Source organism: Lepidochelys olivacea (genome assembly GCF_965140295.1).
Source record: "Lepidochelys olivacea isolate rLepOli2 genome assembly, chromosome: 2".
In the NCBI taxonomy this organism is placed as follows: domain Eukaryota; kingdom Metazoa; phylum Chordata; order Testudines; family Cheloniidae; genus Lepidochelys; species Lepidochelys olivacea.
In genome coordinates, this window is record NC_140412.1 from 118998329 (window position 1) to 119017144 (window position 18816).

General features: G+C 41.4%; 3 protein-coding genes across 4 annotated transcripts in view; 2 read left to right on the forward strand and 1 right to left on the reverse strand.

Moving 5' to 3' along the window:
* LYRM4 (LYR motif containing 4) overlaps positions 1–1003 on the forward strand; it is a 146571-nt gene extending 145568 nt beyond the window's left edge. For both annotated transcript variants that reach the window (XR_014710127.1, XM_084618412.1), the window contains one exon: positions 622–1003. Coding sequence is in view for 1 of the 2 variants with exons in the window: in XM_084618412.1 (XP_084474538.1) it covers positions 622–693 (72 nt within the window). In the remaining variant the exon portion in view is untranslated. The remainder of the gene's footprint in view (positions 1–621) is intronic.
* An 8201-nt stretch (positions 1004–9204) lies between these two features.
* On the reverse strand, positions 9205–13026 carry PPP1R3G (protein phosphatase 1 regulatory subunit 3G). Its single transcript, XM_084618409.1, has one exon. The coding sequence runs from the start codon at positions 12237–12239 to the stop codon at positions 11253–11255; it is 987 nt and encodes a 328-aa protein (XP_084474535.1). The 5' UTR covers positions 12240–13026; the 3' UTR covers positions 9205–11252.
* RPP40 (ribonuclease P/MRP subunit p40) overlaps positions 11397–18816 on the forward strand; it is a 47371-nt gene continuing 39951 nt past the window's right edge. The window contains exons 1-2 of the mRNA XM_084618408.1: positions 11397–11469; positions 14544–14624. Coding sequence (XP_084474534.1) covers positions 14606–14624 — 19 coding nt within the window. The 5' untranslated portion in view covers positions 11397–11469; positions 14544–14605. The remainder of the gene's footprint in view (positions 11470–14543; positions 14625–18816) is intronic.

The following is an 18816-nucleotide window of genomic DNA, read 5'->3' on the forward strand; positions in this document are numbered from 1 at the left end:
GAGGGGTGTTGTGAGAGCTATGGGTGAGTGGCAGATAGACCAAGTTACCCACCCTCTCCCCTAGAAAATCAATTTTTCATTGTCTGTAATGCTTTACTATTTAACTATAAAGCACAGAGATCCTGGGTATGAATAGTATGTTATGAACAAGAAGCTATTTCTATCCATTATATGTTACTGATGTACAAATTGTGTAGGGGACCCTATCCCCCTCAACTACTTTTAAGGCAAATTAATTTGTGAATCCCAAAGAGGTAAACGAACAACTTCTGTGCATTAGTCTCCACCCAAAAAAATTCTTATAAAGTTCCTTTCTATTTGTCTAAATATATTTTGCATTTCCTTTCTCTGTAGTTATTAATTGCATATATATTAACCTAACAAATGTGTATGCATATCTTTTTCCTTACATTGTCAGTACTGGGTTGAGAATTTAAGTATGTGGCTGTTTTATGCATTATTTTTTTTTGCTGGCTGGGTTGATGCTGACTAACAACGTTGCAAAAAGAATACAGACTGTCCACTTTCACTTTTGTTCTCAGCTGTGCATTTTTTCTTCCCTTTACTTCCCATTGGCCCTCTAAGCCTGTCTTTTCTGAAATATTTTTTGTTTTATTTCAGGTTACCATTGGTCAACTCTATTCAACCCAGAAACTTGTTATTGAGAGTCCAGAAAACACAGAGATAATCTGATCATCTAGCACCGTTGGACCATCGTCAGCATTCTGTAGTGCTGCACATTGATAGCATATCCAATATAGTGTGTATGCACCCTGCCTGAGTTTGAAAAACTTATCGGTATAGTAAAAGATAAAGCTTTTGAGATGCTCAGTTTTTGGCACCAAAACAGTCTAGAATTTCTCTTCTCATGGTTCATGCACTAAAATGTACTGCTAAGCCTACAATAGCGTGTAATGTATTCCTAATATCCCCCTTGCTAGTATTTCATGTGTAATGAGACTGTTTCTTGGCCTTATTTGACAATAAAATTCCATGAACCGAATACTTGTAATCAGATATTTTCTTCTCCCAGTGATCTTGCAACTTACCTGGCTCATAAAGGATACCAATTATATTTCAACCAATGATACAATTGTTTAAAATTACTTTTTACATTGAGCCCCAGTTCATATGGAAATATGCAGCCTACAGTGAATAAACTAAATAGCTGAATTTGTATGGACTTGGTGTGGGTAAGTTCTTGTTAAATAATTTATTCATTAAAGCCATGTGAAATTTAATGGAGGCCTTTAAGTAAAACAAGATATTTTGTTATATCCTGGACTTCAACACTTACAAATATCAAAGGTTAGATTGTGTGTTTTCATTTAAAGAGCATTCTCTGTAAATTTCATAATTGTCAGACAAACCTCACTAATTTTTATTTTGTTAATGTGCAACTCAAACTTTCCTGGAAGCTTACCAGTCTTATCTCACTTCTCAGTGAATAGCTCAGTAATAGAATTTTAGCCTCATGTTACTGAGACTTCAGAACTTTTAAAATAAAATTTCATCACTGTTCCTTATTTTAATATACTAAACTGCAACTGGCAAAAGGAACAAAGCATATTTTCCTGTACAAAAATTTTGTATATTACCCTTATTACAGATACTTGCAAAGTTAGATAATTGAGTGTGAATGGTGAGGTTGGTATATTTAATTCAGAATGCATACAAATATTTTCTCATTTCTGTTGAGCGTGCAAGTCTCTACACGCTGGCTCAGTGTCTCATGCCTGCTCTGCAGGGACTATCTCCAGAGGCTGAAGGCAGTTCAGTCTTTATGCCCATTCAGTACTGGATCCAGTGAAACTCCCAAGGAGGTTGCTTACTGCATTCTATTCATCTACACTTACTTACAGTAATGCCACAAAAAAGTAATTTTTAAAAACAGCTATTTGTTAAACTGAATAAATATAGGCAATAGCAAACAGACATTTCTAAAGCTTTCTGTAATTATCTAGGGGCCTCATTCAATGCCCACATTGAGTAGCATATTGAAAGAGGTGGGGTTTCTTAAGAGATTCTCCTAAGCCACCAACTCAGTAGCTTCACCTTAAGATTCCTCTTTCTTGCAATGTTCCTGAGCTCTGCAAGAGAGAAAATTCCTGAAATGTTTTTTTTTTTAATTTGAAAAGTAAATTACACCTGTTAAGACAGTGTGCTAAACAAGAATTTAATCTTTTTTAAAAATCAAGTTTTATTCGGTTCAGTGCTCTGAGTTCACTACTTACGTTTTCCACTAGAATGTACAGAAAAATTACTCAGTTTAAAGCTTCAGCACAATGTACATCAAGAGCTTTACATGAAGTAGTCAGAACTTTAAACTAGGACAATGCCTGTAACTTTTAAAGAAGCTGCATTTGTGGAGGCAAAGGGGCATACTTTCTTTTTCTTTTGTAAACTAAAGAGAGAGTATCAAACTGAAATGACAGAACTAAGCAATGAACATATGTAAGTGATTAATTCAGAAGTACTAATTCCCAAAACTTATTCATTTATAAATATTGTAGAATTATTTGTAGAATTACCTGACTTTTAATAATATAGCATTCTATTAAGTATGGAAAGAGTATGCAAAATAAAGTGCCACTACTGTATTTAAGACTACAAAACTGCCTTAACACTGCTTTTCACATGGAAAGCAGATACTGTAGTATTTCTCCATTTGTTAGGTACATAAATACAGCAAATAGATCACTTTGCTACAGCATTAATAGATTTTTTTTAACTAGGCAGAATGCCATGGACTGCAGTTTAAAAACAAGGCACTAACACTTTAAAATCCTAAAATACACCTAACCAAGCTAATTAGAACATTAGCATTGATGGTAAAAGGACAAGCAGGGAAAAGATTTACGTGCCACTAAAGCATTTAATAGCATTAAGATGTTAATTTTATGTTTTCTTCAAATAAATTTTACAGAAGAAAATAATGGCAGGTCTAGCAATTTGCATTTGCTAATAAAAATTATACAAGTGTCTTCTGCGAGACACAGTACAGATACATTTATAATGTTACTTCAACCCTTCCAAGTGTATGTTTACACTGCAATTAAAATCCACAGATGGCCCATGCCAGCCAAATTGGAGTCACAGAACTCGTGGTAAGGGTCTTTTTAATTGCATTGTAGACATTCTGGCTTACTGGAGCCCGGGCTCCAGGACCCTGTGAGGTGGGAGGGTCCCATATCTCGGGCTGCAGCCCAAACTTCTACACCGCAATTAAACAGCACCTTACCCCAAACCCTGTGAGCCCAAGTCAGCTGACACGGGCCAGCCGCAATATAGATATACCTTATGTCTCTTATTACCAGTCAGATTTTCCTAAGCCTGCAAAGGGCACTTGTAGTTTTAAGGATGCATATTGTACATATGATATGCCAATTGAAAACAACATTAACAGAGCGGAGGCCTGTGTGCATAGAAACGTGTAATACAAAGTAGGTTGAGAAGGCTCATTTTATTTTCTCATTTGAGGAATCAGTTACATAAGACTTCAAGAAGTTATCCCTGGGCTTCTTATACAGCATGACTACATTGCTTAGTTTCTAAGCTTACCTAAGGAGACTGTTCAATCCTTAAGCACTAACCAACTTCAGTTATATAAAAGATATAAAAATACTTTATTTAATAAGGTGCAAAGTTAGAAAATGAAATAATCTAGTACAATGATTACTTGTAAATTGCAACACAATTAGTGCACTTAAGGATGCTCCTTGGAGCGGGTGTCGACAACAGGAATGTCTGTTTCCCTACTGATGCACAGTATGTGTATCTTCTATTAATATGAATGATAGTAGCATGTGCAAATCTGTTACACATGACTGGAACAAGAGACCCATTAATATTCTCTGTTAATGCATGATGATTAGTATTGCATTTGTTGAGATAACATATTCTCTGTATATAAAAACTATTGTCAAATACTGTATGAAAGTAATCCTATCAACTATGGAATGAAAATGTGCTACTGTACTTCACTTGGCTCTTTAAAATGATGGAATATGGAAGGAAAACCTAGTATAAATTACACTGCTCATTTAAAAATACCCTTTTTATATATTCTATTTTCACTAGTTATCCATGAAATTGTTTACTGGATTTTTGTCTGAGCAATGTAAACAATATAAATATGAACATTGTCAGTAAAAGGAATCCCAGTGATTTAATTTAATGTCCCCCTATTCTAAAAGGGATATTTGTTTCTGATTTACAGCAGAGGAAAATGTTAAGAACTCTTACTAATTCTGTGATAATTCTTAAAATTACCTAGTAAGATACTAATTTTTGTAGTATTACACTGAAAGATCATTTGCTTCACACGTTTACCTTCAGCTTTCCCTGATCTCAGCAACCTTTGACTTTATTGATTTGGAAATGATGTGGCTCAGTTATCATGCTCCAAAATTTGGCTCTTTACATATATCAAAGGTCAAATAAGAGCTTTTAATAGAAAAATGCAAACAATATTCTGAAAGAGAGCAGAAGGCAATCTCTGAACTTCCCTAACATGATAACTGTCTAAAGCAGTGCTACTCAAAGTGGTGGTCCGCGAGCCATTGGCTGCCGGTCTGCGCGCACATTAGGAAAAACAATTGCCTGTCCCCCACATCAGATAGCTTGAGAAGCACTGGTCTCAAGGACAGGCAGTTCTAAAACCCTGTTGACATCTGATTAGACAATCTTGCTTCATTTAAAAAGAAAAGGAGTACTAGTGGCACCTTAGAGACTAACCAATTTATTTGAGCATAAGCTTAAGTAAGCTGTAGCTCACGAAAGCTCATGCTCAAATAAATTGGTTAGTCTCTAAGGTGCCACAAGTCCTCCTTTTCTTTTTGCGAATACAGACTAACACAGCTGCTACTCTGAAACCAACCATTACTACATTTAGAGGATCAATTTTAAAAGGCCTGGAAATACTAGCGGTATGGCCACGGTAAGGTGAAGCAGACCTGAGGTTACATACAAATGTTTTTACTTGCTGATCACATACACTGTTCTTGTTTAAACAAGCCATCAACATAGAGATGTTAAACTGACACTGCTCTAGCAAAACTGTACCAACTATTTCTAGCCTAATGCATGTCATTAACAGCATTACTTGTGCCTCCTAACATGTAAGACACACAGGACAGTATGTTTTTGTGGAAGGCTGGAAGCACCAGCTCCACAGCATGCTTCCCGCCACACGCCCACACCTCCTTAACACTTTGCAGAAGCACCTCCACTAACTTCTGGCAAGGACCTCCATTTCTCCACATGTATGTAGGACAGAATTGAGAGGGAATGGCTAACCTCAGAAAGTTCCCCTGCTCACTCAATAGATATCTAGGGTGAAATCCTGGCCTCATTTAAGTCAGTGGCAAAATGCCCAAAATTGACTGAAATGGTGCAGAATTTCACTCTTAGAGTGCATATTAATGCTACAGGAAGCAGCATTAGCACTTGTGAGATCCACCTAGGGGGTACTACTGTGCAGTCACAGGGAAGGAAGAGAGGAGGGAGGAACCATGCTGCCTGGAACAGATGGCTAGCAGGGCAGCTGAATCTCCATAGATCTTGGGAGAGCCATTAATTTAGGGCAGCTACCCCACTGGCCATTGCAGTGGAAGAAAAGAATTCTTTCACCCACTTAGAACATGTTGCTTTTTTCTTCTACATATAAAAAAAAATTTTTTTTAAAGGGAGGGGGAAATGTGGGCCATAGTTATTCAATCTGAGGGGAAAAGGGGAAATAAATCCACTTTCTCCTTAAAATGAACATATTCCACTAATCTAAAGAAAAGATTTGGAGTGCTTAGATACCACAGTGGTAGGTGCTTTTGAAATATCTAGTAGATTCCATAGGTTGATGAAATATTAATATTTTAGAGGAAATGCATCTTCCTATTCTACTTATCTATGCTATTTTTAAACCTCCTAAGTACTGCAGTATTCTGAGGGAGAATTTGGGGGTTAAATTATGCATTCAAATGATTACTGTTCTACATCCAGAATAAGAGAACTATGAAGACCTGTGAGGAATTTCTTTTGAAAAAAAGTACATAAAATATTTATACCAGCCTTTGGAAATTCTGCTCGCTAAGAACAAGCTTTTTTTTTTTTTTTTTTTTTATAAACAGACAAGTATTAAAGGTCTTTCATTATCGTGCTAAAGGGCAGGCAAATACATTTTGTACTTGGACAGGTGAATTTTCATGACAATTTCGTATTACCATAGACCTGCATTGGGTAGCAATTTTCAAGTAGACCAAACAGGTAATCAGATTTTAACTAAGAATTCTGGTCCAGATCATCTCCACTACCTTCATTCAATACACTGGTCCAGCTCCAGGTCCCACTAATGTAAACAAGAGCAGAATCCAGCCTTTAGAGTTCAGATTGAAAGCCCAGGCCTTTCAAAATTGATACTTTAAAGGTAGCAGGTGTAAGTTACATGCAGACCTTGACAGCACTAAACTATGTTTAACTTCATAATATCTTTCTGAAATTCCTACCCTTCTATCAACCCATCTTAATCATGTATACCCTCTTGATCATGTATAACTATTAGAAGTTTCCTACTGAGTGTATTTAAATATACAAATAACGAACAATAAATGTTTCCTATATGCTGCAAAAATCAAATTGCTTAAACCAAATTTAACGTGCATTAAGTTTGGTTTCCTTCATGCCCACGCAATTTAATCTGACCTTTAAAAAAAAAAAAACACCCAGATCACTATTTGTTGTTTTACAAATGTCTATAAAAGCCTTTGGTTATATTTCTTCCTTTAATCCTCGAAAACCTTGTCTAATCCACAGGGACCATAGAAATCTGCACATACAGTACTGTAGATTCACAGAACTGGAGTTTTTCCAAACATTCTTACAACCTCTAAGAGTTCATGTTTTCAATTAGTTTTTTAGAAAATCTTCACATACTGCAACAGATATCTTATGGTGATACAGTGTGTTGACATTGACATATTGACATTTAAGCCCAATTACCATTTTGCTTAGTCTCACCATCAGAGTTTATGGTGTTAGAAATATTTGATTTTTACTAAATATACCTATCCAGTCTGAACTTATTACATATACCAGTAGCAGTAACGTCCAGGGATTATGCATAGGTTCTAGCACTCAGACTCAGAGTCTAACTCTGTTTTTGACACTGACTTCTTGGGCAATCTTTGGCAAGTCACTATATCTCTGTAGGCCTCAGTTACCTCATCTGTGAGAATGCAGAGACTCATGCTGATGCAGTCTTTGAAAAGTGCTTTGAAATCTACAGCTGAAAGTTGTGCAACATACTGTCTTGCTGAAAATTGAGCATGTGTGACTCATTAGAGAGAGACAGTCCCCATCCTATTTTTACTTTCAAAAAAAGCATTTTTGCTTTATTATTGAAAAAAGTGTCTTGTCTATTGTCAAAGCAGGAGAAGGATTTTTTTTTAAAGTAGTAGTGGTAGCAAGATTGTAGGTAGGTACAGATATGCTAGCTGTAATTTAAAAAGTACTTTTAAATATTTAGTATTTTAGTCATGGAGAACAGTGCTTGTCACGTCTTGAAGTTTTAGACTACTTGGCTGGGAGGAGAGGGGGGGATTTTTACTCTAAAGGTGACCAGCAAAGGTAAAAGTTAGCTTTCTTGAGTTGGTTCTTTATGACGTTTAGAGGAAGACAAAAAAGTTCTTCGCTTTTTGTTTTAAACAGTTACACAGTCTACCCTGTTTTTCCTGAAAGGCTATATGGCTGACTGGACAACTGGTGAGCTCATAATATCACATATACCATCGATATAAAACATCATTAATTTAGAGGGTAAGTGATTTTTATTCATACTTTTAAAATGCTTATTAAATATCTATAACTCATTCAGCACCCTACTGCTTTACTTGGGAGTTGAGACAGTTCCCAATCTGTATCTGGGATGCCAGCAAAACCAGGGAAGAACAGATCAAGAATACCTATCTTTTCCTATTTGAATAAGTATAAGGTATGGGATGTTAAGTTAGTGTTCTGGAAAGTTCTGACATTTTGGAGACCAACTCTGAAAATCTTTGTCAGAGTCTGTTGCATACCAGAGAACATTCTGGCCTGTTGTGAATAATCTTGCCCTGACAGCAGGATTCTCTGACATACCAGCTACCATCTCTGCTCTCTCCCACCCTCCCTCCCTCAGCATAGGCTAGATTTGACCTTTAATAGTTTAAAAAATATATATATTTTTATTTTTTTATGCTGTAATTCAGCAAAGAATTGGGCTCAATACTTTTAACATCATACCTCAGCTGTAATAGCATACATTTCAAGTACTAACAATCTAATGTTTTATGTCTTTGCCATCTTAACAAACTAAATCAGCTCACATTTTCCCATGTAGTATCCTGTTTATACTACATATTTTTATAAAAATGTAATGTATCGGGGACAGTAAACCATTTCACTGTTTTCCTTTTTAAAATATATGGACTCTGTGCATATTGGGGGGGGGGGGCGGGTAATACATAACTTGTAGAATTACTACTGGGATTTCTTTTTCAGTTTATATTTATACAACTTACTGTGTACAACCTCAAACACAGTACTGTATCACAATAATATAGGTCAAGTTGAGTAATGAAACGTTCAAGTAATCAATTTTCAATGGAATTGTGTTTTCGTTATGCTAAAAAGGCCTCATACACACTGAAAATCTAATGTGTCATGGCAGGTGCTTACAATATTGTAGTGCCCTAACATAGGTGAACCATGATTTAGTCCTGTGGCTCAGACAGGATTAAACCATGTTTTAGCCATCACCCTGAATGCTGCTTACAGACCTGCAAAGTCCAAGGTTATAGTGTGATTCACTAACAAAGTCTGACCCTGTCTACAATGCAAAATCAAACTGTGTTTTAACCTTTAGAGGGCACGATCACATTGTAATTGAGTATTCCATTAAATTAGCTTTCTATAATGTAGACAAGCCTTGGAGCATCTAGTTCTATAAATTACAGCTCCATGCACTTAAACAACTTATATCAGTCATCTAAATGTAAAAAGTTGTACTTTTCCATGCTACTTATCTTGTTACACTGCTTAGATGTTAGTGAATGGGGTCTCTTACAAATGTGTACTGACAAATGACACTTAGAACACATGCTTTCATACTAAACAAAATAAGGTACTATAAACACCTACAGAAATGTGGTTATAAATATAGCATGAAGAGGGTTGAAGGAAACCATTTATTTTCACTCATTAGTGAGGACCATGGAAAACTAAGACCTGACTCTACTTCATAAAATCATTCCTCAGGTAGTGATCTCTAACAAATATTTACCCATGCCAAATTGTACAAAAATCCATCATACTATTGAAAATTTCACATCTGTGTGATGTAGTTAGGTCAACCTAACCGACTCTGTAGGCACAGCAAGATTGACAGCAGAATTGTTCTGTCAACCTACCTAGCACCTCTCGAGGGTGGTGGATTTACTACAGCAACAGAAACTCCTTCCTTCACTATAGTGCTACGGAGGTGTAACAGCAGTTGTGCTGCTCTAGTACTGGTAGCGTAGACATACCATTAGAAAAACCATCACTATTTAAAATTTCTAGATCTTTCATTAAGAGGAAAAAGCAACTCGTGTATGTGTGTGGCAAGACTCTGTTTTAACAAAGATTAGCCAGAGTTACACATGAACTTTATAAAAAAAAGGCTGTGGTAGGTGGGAAGTGCATTAGCCATTGAACAATGTTAAAGAGCACTAACTTACAAGGAAAGAAGGATATTTTCCATCATTCAGGGCCTCCAAAACTACAGCAAAGATGGGACACTCAAGTAAACCAGAAAGTGCTCACACTCATGAAAATTATATTATGGACTCCATTAAATTAAAAATAAAGTGGAAGACTGCTGTCTTATTATGTTGCTTTTGGAAGGGGGTGAAAGAATTAGGCCCCTTGTTTGAATGTGTGAAGAGTACTGACTGAACTTAAGCCTTTAAATTCCTCCACGCTCTGGCAAAGACATATGTGCTTGACTTTAAGTGCTTGAGTAGCCTCACTGACTAATCCCATGAGTAAAGTTAAGCATAAGAACAGCCATACTGGGTCAGACCAATAGTCCATCTAACCCAGTATCCTCCTGTCTTTCGACAGCGGCCAATGCCATGTGTGTCGGAGGGGATGAACTGAATAGGCAATCATCAAGTGATCCATCCTGTCATCCACTCCCAGCTTCTGACAATCAGAGGCTAGGGACAGCCACAGTGTGGAATGGCCATTGATGGACCTATTGTCCATGAACTTATCCAATTCTTTTTTGAACCCATGTGTTCGTAGAATCAAAACTTAAGAATTATGGGGGTTGGCGACTGACCCTCGCCCAGTTCTCCCTCTCAAAAAAGAGCTGGATTTCTGCAACTCATAATAATAAGTCAGTTTTTGCCTACATCTGTCTCTGTTTCTAGGAAATGCCTACATACCCATAAAAGGGAAAGTGCGTGCATTATCTGTCAGTCCAAAGACCTAATGCATAACATAGCACAGTCACAACACTGGATTTAAAGTTCTCTCCTTAAATTCAGTGTATTAAATAGGAAACTTCACATAAGGCACCACCATCAAGTTAGAGAATTTTTTTTTTAAATAAATCACAAAAATCTTGTTTCCAGTTCTCTTTAAACAACTTTAAAGAGAAAAGGCTATGTGAGGCAACTGTGCTGATTTCTTGCAGCTCTTGAGAGTTCATTTCCTTTACAAAAATGGTGAACTAACAATACCGGAACTAACAGGTCAGACCTAGCTTTTTCTACAACTTTAAGGCTGACGGTAGGAGGTCCCAAAATAAGCCACATTCCAATGGGAGGCTCAGAAACCAGTGACTATGCAGCAAGGTCTCCCCAGGAAAATGGTGCAGGGTTGTTCCAGGGTGCGAGTACAGGGGATGGGACACTGCAGTGGTATCTGACAGCTAAGGCTTGGCTTGGCACAGCGTGTTTGCCTTCTGGGTTCAAGGGCAGGACATTCATAGCCGGCTGCTTGTTACCCCACCCCACTCATCTTAGGCTCGGCACAATGGGTGGCCGGCCGGCCCCAGGCTCCCTGGAAGGCGCTGGCTGACTGGCGGCTTGTTTGCCCCCAAGCTAAGCTCAGAGTAGGGCGCTGCTTTTGCCCCCAAGCTGAGTAATGCTGGTCTGCTCCCAGGCTAAGCTGAAGGCAGGGGCTGCCCCAGGCTGGGTAGTGCTGGTGTGGTTCACGGCTGGCCCGGGCGGCGCTCAATAGAGGGGCCCGGTGGGGTCGCCGTGGCCGGGGTCTGTGCTGGGCGCTGCGGGGAGCCCCCCGGGGGCGGGGCGGCAGCAGCGCAGGGTGTAGTTGCTGCCCCCGTTGTTGTCCCAGTACTCGCCCTGCTGGCTGCGGTAGCAGACGGCGAAGTGCACGGCGGAGCCCTCCTGCAGGCCGGGCGGGGTGCACAGGCTGAAGTGGAAGCGCTCGGTAGGGGGGTCGCTCCCTTCGGGGCTGGGCAGGGGCAGGGCCGCGGCGTCCAGGAAGGAGAGCCACTCGTTGAAGGTGTAGCGCACCGTCACCTCCTTGGGGCCCGGGCAGCTCAGCACCCGCACGGTGCCCCGCACGTCCAGGTCCCCCGCGGGGCGGCCCAGGCGCTCCAGGCACACCCGCTCCCGCCGCAGCCGCTCGGCCGCCGCCAGCTCCCCGGCGGGCTGGAAGTCGGGCACCAGCTGCAGGGGAGGCGGCGGGCGGCCCCCGCAGCCCAGGCCGAGCGCGGCGCTGAATCCCTCCAGGGGCAGGCGCCGCAGGCGGGAGAGCACGGCGGGCGGCACCTGCGGGTCTTCCGCCGCGCTGAAGTGCTTCACGCTGGCCAGGTTCAGCCCCAGCGAGTCCGCGAACTGCACCCGCTTCTTGCACTTGGTGCAGCAGCCCCCGCTGCCCTCCTCCGGCGGCTGGAAGAGCCGGGCGGCCGCCAGGCTCGGGCTAGCGGGCAGCGACAGGGACCGCCCGCCGCGGCGGCGCAGCCCCAGCAGCAGCTCTCCATCCCCCGGCGGGGGAGAGGCTCCGGCCCGCTCCGGCTCGCCCCAAGGCTCCTGCAGAGGCAGCGCAGCCGCCGCCGCCCCTTCTTGCTCTTGCTCTGCGGAGCTGCCTCGCCAGGGGTCCCGCGGGAGCAGCCGCGCCGTCCCCTCTTGCTGGCGGCTCCCGAAAGGCGCTAGCATTTGCTCCAAGCCCAGCAGTCCGGAGTCCCGGCCTTCCATGGCATGTCGCCCCCCCTCCTCCTCCTCCCCGGGAGGCGCTGCTGGCGCAGGAGGGCGCCCGACCCCCCCCTCTCCCGGCCGGGGCTTGCTCTGGCTAAGGCGGTGGGGTCACTTTATCCCCTTTGCCTTGCGGCGGAGTCATGGTGGGGGGCGCGCCCCTGTCCCCTGTGGGCTCGGGGCGGACGCTCGGGAGAAATCAAGTGGCGGGCTGCCAGCCACGTCCCCAGCCCTGCCAGAGCCAGGGGGCGAAGGAGCAGAGCGGACCCCGCGCCGCGGACGGGCTCGGAGAAGTTTCCATGCGTTGAGTGTTTGGCCGACCACGCCCCCCTCGGCGGGAGGCGCTTGCCCGCCCATCCGCGGCTTCCGAGCCAGTGGAGGGCCCTGCCGTTCGTCTCCAGGGCAGCAGCTACAGGAGGAGTCCAAAAGTGGCAGCAGAGCGAGCGAGAGAGAGAGGAGAGTCCTAGCGGGAAGCGGCTGCCACCGCATTTTCCCTGCAGGGCCCTGAGATGTCGTGTGGTTTGCTTACTGCCCCCAAGCACGAGCCCCTCTAGAGCTGCCAGGGTCAACCAGCAGTGCCTTTCACCCCCTGTAGCGGCAATGCTATTCTCCTTTTCATTGCAGTGCCTTAGGCCAGGGGTTTGTGTAGCCCTGGGGGTAGCCGGTCTTATCTGGATATTTGGCTAGTTTTACAACGGGCTACATTAAAAGCCCTAGCGAAGTCACTGCAAACTAAAACTTCACACAAACAATGGCTTGTTTATACTGCTCTATATACTATACACTGAAATGTGAGTACAATATTTATATTCTAATTGATTTATTTTATAATTATATGGTAAAAATGAGAAAGTAAGCACTTTTTCAGTAATAGAGTGCTGTGACACTTCTATATTTTTATGTCTGAGTTTGTAAGCAAGTAGTTTTTAAGTGAGGTGAAACTTGGGGGTATGTAAGACAAATCAGACTCCTGAAAGGGGTACAGAAATCTGGAAAGGTTAAGAGCCACTGGCCTAGGCCATTGCCTGTATAAAACCAGAGCACAGTGGTCCAAGCTACCCCATAGTTAGTCTCACATTCTAACTGCCAGATTTGATACTTCAGGGAATCTATGATGCTACCATAGAGAAGGCAAAAGTAATTTAAGCCCTGGTTGTGCAACAGGCTCTCTGCATAGGTGATTGACCTCAATAAATGCAGCAGGTACTTGGCAAAGACATTAAAGGTGTCTTGGCAAAAAGAGATTTAAAGGTGTCCCTTTTTTGCTTGTGTGATACACAAAGGCCTGGGGGGAGGGGTTTGCTGTTACTGCTTTTTAAAGTTTTTACTTCAGATTTTTTTAATGTAGAAATATCAGGATGGATACATCTAGTCTTCCTGGCTTTGCAGAGAACTCACTGGGGATGTTAATTCGGATCTTTCTGCTGGTCTTAATTGAAGACAGTGTTGAATCTTTAAAAAAAACTTTTTTGTCATCAGGCCATTTGAATAAAATAGAAACAGAATCAAAACATTTTAAACAGATTTCCCACTTCTGTTAAGCTGTGGAACTTAACTTCTGTTCCACAGATTTCACTTCTGTGGAACACTGTCAGAATCCTGCCAGTTCTCCACTAATGCTTGTGCCAAAATTTTTCAAAAGTGGCCTTTGATTTTGGGTGCCCAGCTGGAGATCTCTTGGGCCTGATTTTCAAAAGTGCTGCGCCCTTGCAGGTCCAGTTGAAGTCTGTGTGAGTAGCAGGTGATTCGCGTGCTGTCAACTTTTACCATTGTATCACAGGTCTCATATTTGTTGTTTTTCTTTTATAGGCCTGTGATTATATGAGAACCTCTCCTCTCATAATTAAAGAGAGAAACTTGAAAACAAGAACCCTGAAGTCTCAAAAACCCAAACAATCAAAATAAAAAGAATCCCAAATGTATTATTCTTTTAACGTCTTATGATTTTTAAGCCACACATTACTTTTTTTTTCCCCTCAGACTCGTGAAGATGCACAGGCCCCTTTTGAAAATCTAGTAATAGTGTTTTCTAAGTTTATAATGTAAAAAAAAAAAAAACACACACAGAAAAAAGTTTGATTTCAGCAAAAACAGTGCAGTACCCTATAGGCCATTTTTAGCTGAATGTTGCATGTTAAATGACAGCACCATAATGAGGACTTGATTAGGATTTTTGGAGTCAATGCCCTTGCATGTCTGAGAAGTTTTCCAAAATTAAACAGGTACATAGTACACATTACAGCTGTCGTCTTTAGATAGTTCTGTTGGTGAAAGTACAATTCCTCTCCTTCACTCCACCTTTTTCAGGACAGAGAAACTAGAAATCCACATGCAAGGAACATCGCTTTCTGGAGATTTAGGTTTTCGCAATGGATTTCTGTCATCAAGGTAATTTTCTGAAGAAATTAAGATGTATTTTTAATTAAATTTCATTTCAGTTGCAAAAATAACCTTCCAAAGGTGAACTGAATCATAGAATATTAGGGTTGGAAGGGACCTCAGGAGATCATCTAGTCCAACCCCCTGCTCAAAGCAGGACCGATCCCCAATTAAATCATCCCAGCCAGGGCTTTGTCAAGCCTGACCTTAAAAACTTTTAAGGAAGGAGATTCCACCACCTCCCTAGGTAACGCATTTCAGGTAGTTGAAAGCAGCTATCAAATCCTCCCTCATTCTTCTCTTCCGTAGGCTAAACATCCCCAGTTCCCTCAGCCTCTCCTCATAACTCATGTGTTCCAGTCCCCTAATCATTTTTGTTGCCCTCTGCTGGACTCTTTCCAATTTTTCCACATCCTTCTTGTAGTGTGGGGCCCAAAACTGGACACAGTACTCCAGATGAAGCCTCACCAGTGTCGAATAGAGGGGAACGATCACGTCCCTCGATCACGTCCCTCGATCTGCTGCCCCTACAATGGTATACACCCATTGGCCTTCTTGGCAACAAGGGCACACTGTTGACTCATATCCAGCTTCTCATCCACTGTAACCCCTAGGTCCTTTTCTGCAGAACTGCTGCCGAACCATTCAGTCTCTAGTCTGTATCGGTGCATTGGATTCTTCCTTCTTAAGTGCAGGACTCTGCACTTGTCCTTGTTGAACCTCATCAGATTTCTTTTGGCCCAATCCTCCAATTTGTCTAGGTCCCTCTGTATCCTATCCCTACCCTCCAGCGTATCTACCTCTCCTCCCAGTTTCGTGTCATCTGCAAACTTGCTGAGGGTGCAATCCACACCATCCTCCAGATCATTTATGAAGATATTGAACAAAACCGGCCCCAGGACCGATCCTTGGGGCACTCCACTTGATACCGGCTGCCAACTAGACATGGAGCCATTGATCACTACCCGTTGAGCCCGACAATCTAGCCAGCTTTCTATCCACCTTATAGTCCATTTATCCAGTCCATACTTCTTTAACTTGCTGGCAAGAATACTGTGGGAGACAGTGTCAAAAGCTTTGCTAAAGTCAAGGAACAACACGTCCACTGCTTTCCCTTCATGCACAGAGCCAGTTATCTCATCATAGAAGGCAATTAGATTAGTCAGGCATGACTTGCCCTTGGTGAATCCATGCGGACTGTTCCTGATCACTTTCCTCTCCTCTAAGTGCTTCAGAATTGATTCCTTGAGGACCTGCTCCATGATTTTTCCAGGGACTGAGGTGAGGCTGACTGGCCTGTAGTTCCCAGGATCCTCCTCCTTCCCTTTTTTAAAGATGGGCACTACATTAGCCTTTTTCCAGTCGTCCGGGACTTCCCCTGATCGCCATGAGTTTTCAAAGATAATGGCCAATGGCTCTGCAATCACATCCGCCAACTCCTTTAGCACTCTCGGATGCAACGCATCTGGCCCCATGGACTTGTGCACGTCCAGCTTTTCTAAATAGTCCCAATGAGATACAGTTCTACTGTGTGGGCATCCCATCTCCCAGAGAGGGGCAAACTGCTCCCATTCATCTCATCTGGTGTTAAAGATAAATGGATGCCAATGAAATATTAACTCTCTTAGGAGCAGTCATCTAGCATGGCTAGATAGTTCATTCATTTGAACAGATATTTCCACAAGAATAAGGGTGCAAGCTTGTGCTATTGAAGATTAGAACCACTAATGTTAAGATAAGTTATTTAAAATTTCCCAGTAACCTGATTCCTTTTGTAACTTCTGTCATTGTAATCAGCTTTTACCAGTAACTAGTTCTGGAGCATGCAAGAAAGAAACTAATTCTCAGCCTAGTCTTGTGTGATATACAGGAACTGGTTCAGAGAATAACTAGGAAAACAGATGGTCACTGTTGCTCAGGATACATTGTTTGACTATCATGGATTAGAATGGGAGTCAGCAATGGACAACACCGTAACACATAAGAGTGGAATCTTTTCTTCTGAAACGCTGATAAACTTACAAATAGTCTGAAGGGCAAACTAAAATACCTGAAATGGCTAGTTTAAGTCATATTGGTGCAAATACCAGTCTGCACCAATGCAATTTAGTTACCCGAAGGATTTTTACCAGTGTACTACCTGTGCAACTACAGTGTAGTTACACCATTGAAAATGTCTATAATTAAGACACACCTTTATACCCTGATCCTGAAAACACTTTGAGACATGCTTAACTTTACACACTTAAGAAGTCCCTTTTAAGTCAATGGAATAACTCTTGTGCATAAAGTTAAGCACATATGTAAATGCTTGCAGGATTGGGGCCTAATCCATAGACTCTATCTGAAGGCTATTCAGAAACACTATATTAGAGGCAGTGCTAGTGTGTATGCTGAAGAGCAAAACCAAAGTAACAAGGAGTGAATAAAATGTGGCTAAATAATGAGGTATGAAATATCATAACTCTTGGATACTATACATATATTCAGTAAGGTCAGATCAACATAGCTTCTGTAAGGCTAACTTTGTGCTGGTTTAATATGTTAGAGTTCTCTGAAAGAGACGCGTAAATAAAATACTGGCTCCATGTGTTTGAATTTTCAAACAGCTTTTGACAAGGTCTCCCAAGAAAGGGAGACTTTTTCTGGGGAAAACACAGGATAAAGGAGAAAATCATATTGCAATGTTGCCAACTCTCACAGTATTTGATGTTTTTTTCTTAAAATTCCAGCTTCTGGAGTCATGTGATAACGTAAGACTCTCAGCTTTCATTTTTAAACAAAAGTACATTTCTAGATATCATGGTTATGGAGAAAAGTTCTAAACCATTATCTTTAAAGATTCAAATAACAAAAGGCAAATAAAAAGATCCCCAAATTATTATATACTTTTTAAACCTCAAGATTTAAGCCAATCTCATGATCTTTGGGGGTCCTGGCTCATGATTTTTGAACACTTGGAGTTGACAATATTGTATTGTGGGTAAAACTACATCTGCTAATCTGAGTAAAGGAAAATTAATAGAGGTTGGGAAGATAATGGTGAACCCTAAGAAAAATTTTATAATAATAATAATAATGCTATTTAATATTTATAATAGTGCTTTATAAATTAAAAATTCTGTACAGAGTACCTAATCCTCAGAATACCACTGTGAATCAAAAAAGTATTATCCCATTTTAGAGACGGTGAGATCCACAAAGATACTTAGGCGCCCAGATTTTGCTGCCAAAATCTCTGGGTTTTTTTGGGCTCCACTGCAATCCAGAAAACTCCTGTCAAACCCTATAGGCGTCCAAGTTTTCAGGGTAAAAGTTCCCCCAGTGCCTATGAGCATGTGCCCTGCTTCCTTACTGTAATTGTCCAGGTGTCTATCTCCCCCTAAGCCGCAGAGCGATTCACAAACCGGGGGGAAAACAGACACTCCTCTGCCTAAGTCACATGCTGGGCCAGATCCGGTAAATGTGTTCAGAGGCCACCTATTGGTATGGGTTTCATTCACAATCTGGCCACTAGAGGAGGTAGTGGTGGTAGTGGTGGCAATACTTATAACTTTAACTTTTAGCCCAATGGCTAGAACACTTGCCAGGAATGTTGAAGATACAGGTTCAATTCTCCCCGCTCTGCCAGGGGGTCTCCTACCTCTTAGGAGAGTGCTCCAACCAATGAGATATGGAATAGTTTGATTTGAGACTTCCTCAGTATCTCCCGTTGAAGTGTTCCACCATGAATAAATAATGAAATACCGGTTTGAGGAGGTGGACTGGATTCTGGGTTTCCCATTTTCCAAGTGGGTTCCTTAACCACAGGACTACAGTCTTTCTCTCTGTTTGGCCCAATGACTGTTCCCCTGTGGATAAATACTTAAATGCTCATTTGTGGATCTGTGTCTGGACCTACCTCCCTAACTCCTCATCTTATGCTTATTCCACAAAAGCATTCTGCTTCCCCTGCGCTACGTGTTACTTACTATGTTTGTTAATGAAGGAGCGGTGAAATTTGCTGATCACAAAAAACTATTTAGATGAGTAAAAAAATAGAGAGGATTGTAGGAAAAACCTCCAGAAAAATCTAACCAAACGCAGGATAGCATAACAGCAGCTGAATTTTAATTTTGATAAATGCAGGGTAATGCATATTGAAATGAATAATGTATATTTCTCCTAATAGTATCCCCTTGACTGTAGTAAATTGATCTGC

Bases quoted from the DNA above. Each gene is read 5' to 3' on its own strand.
- PPP1R3G (XM_084618409.1), bottom strand. From the start codon at position 12,239: ATGGAAGGCCGGGACTCCGGACTGCTGGGCTTGGAGCAAATGCTAGCG.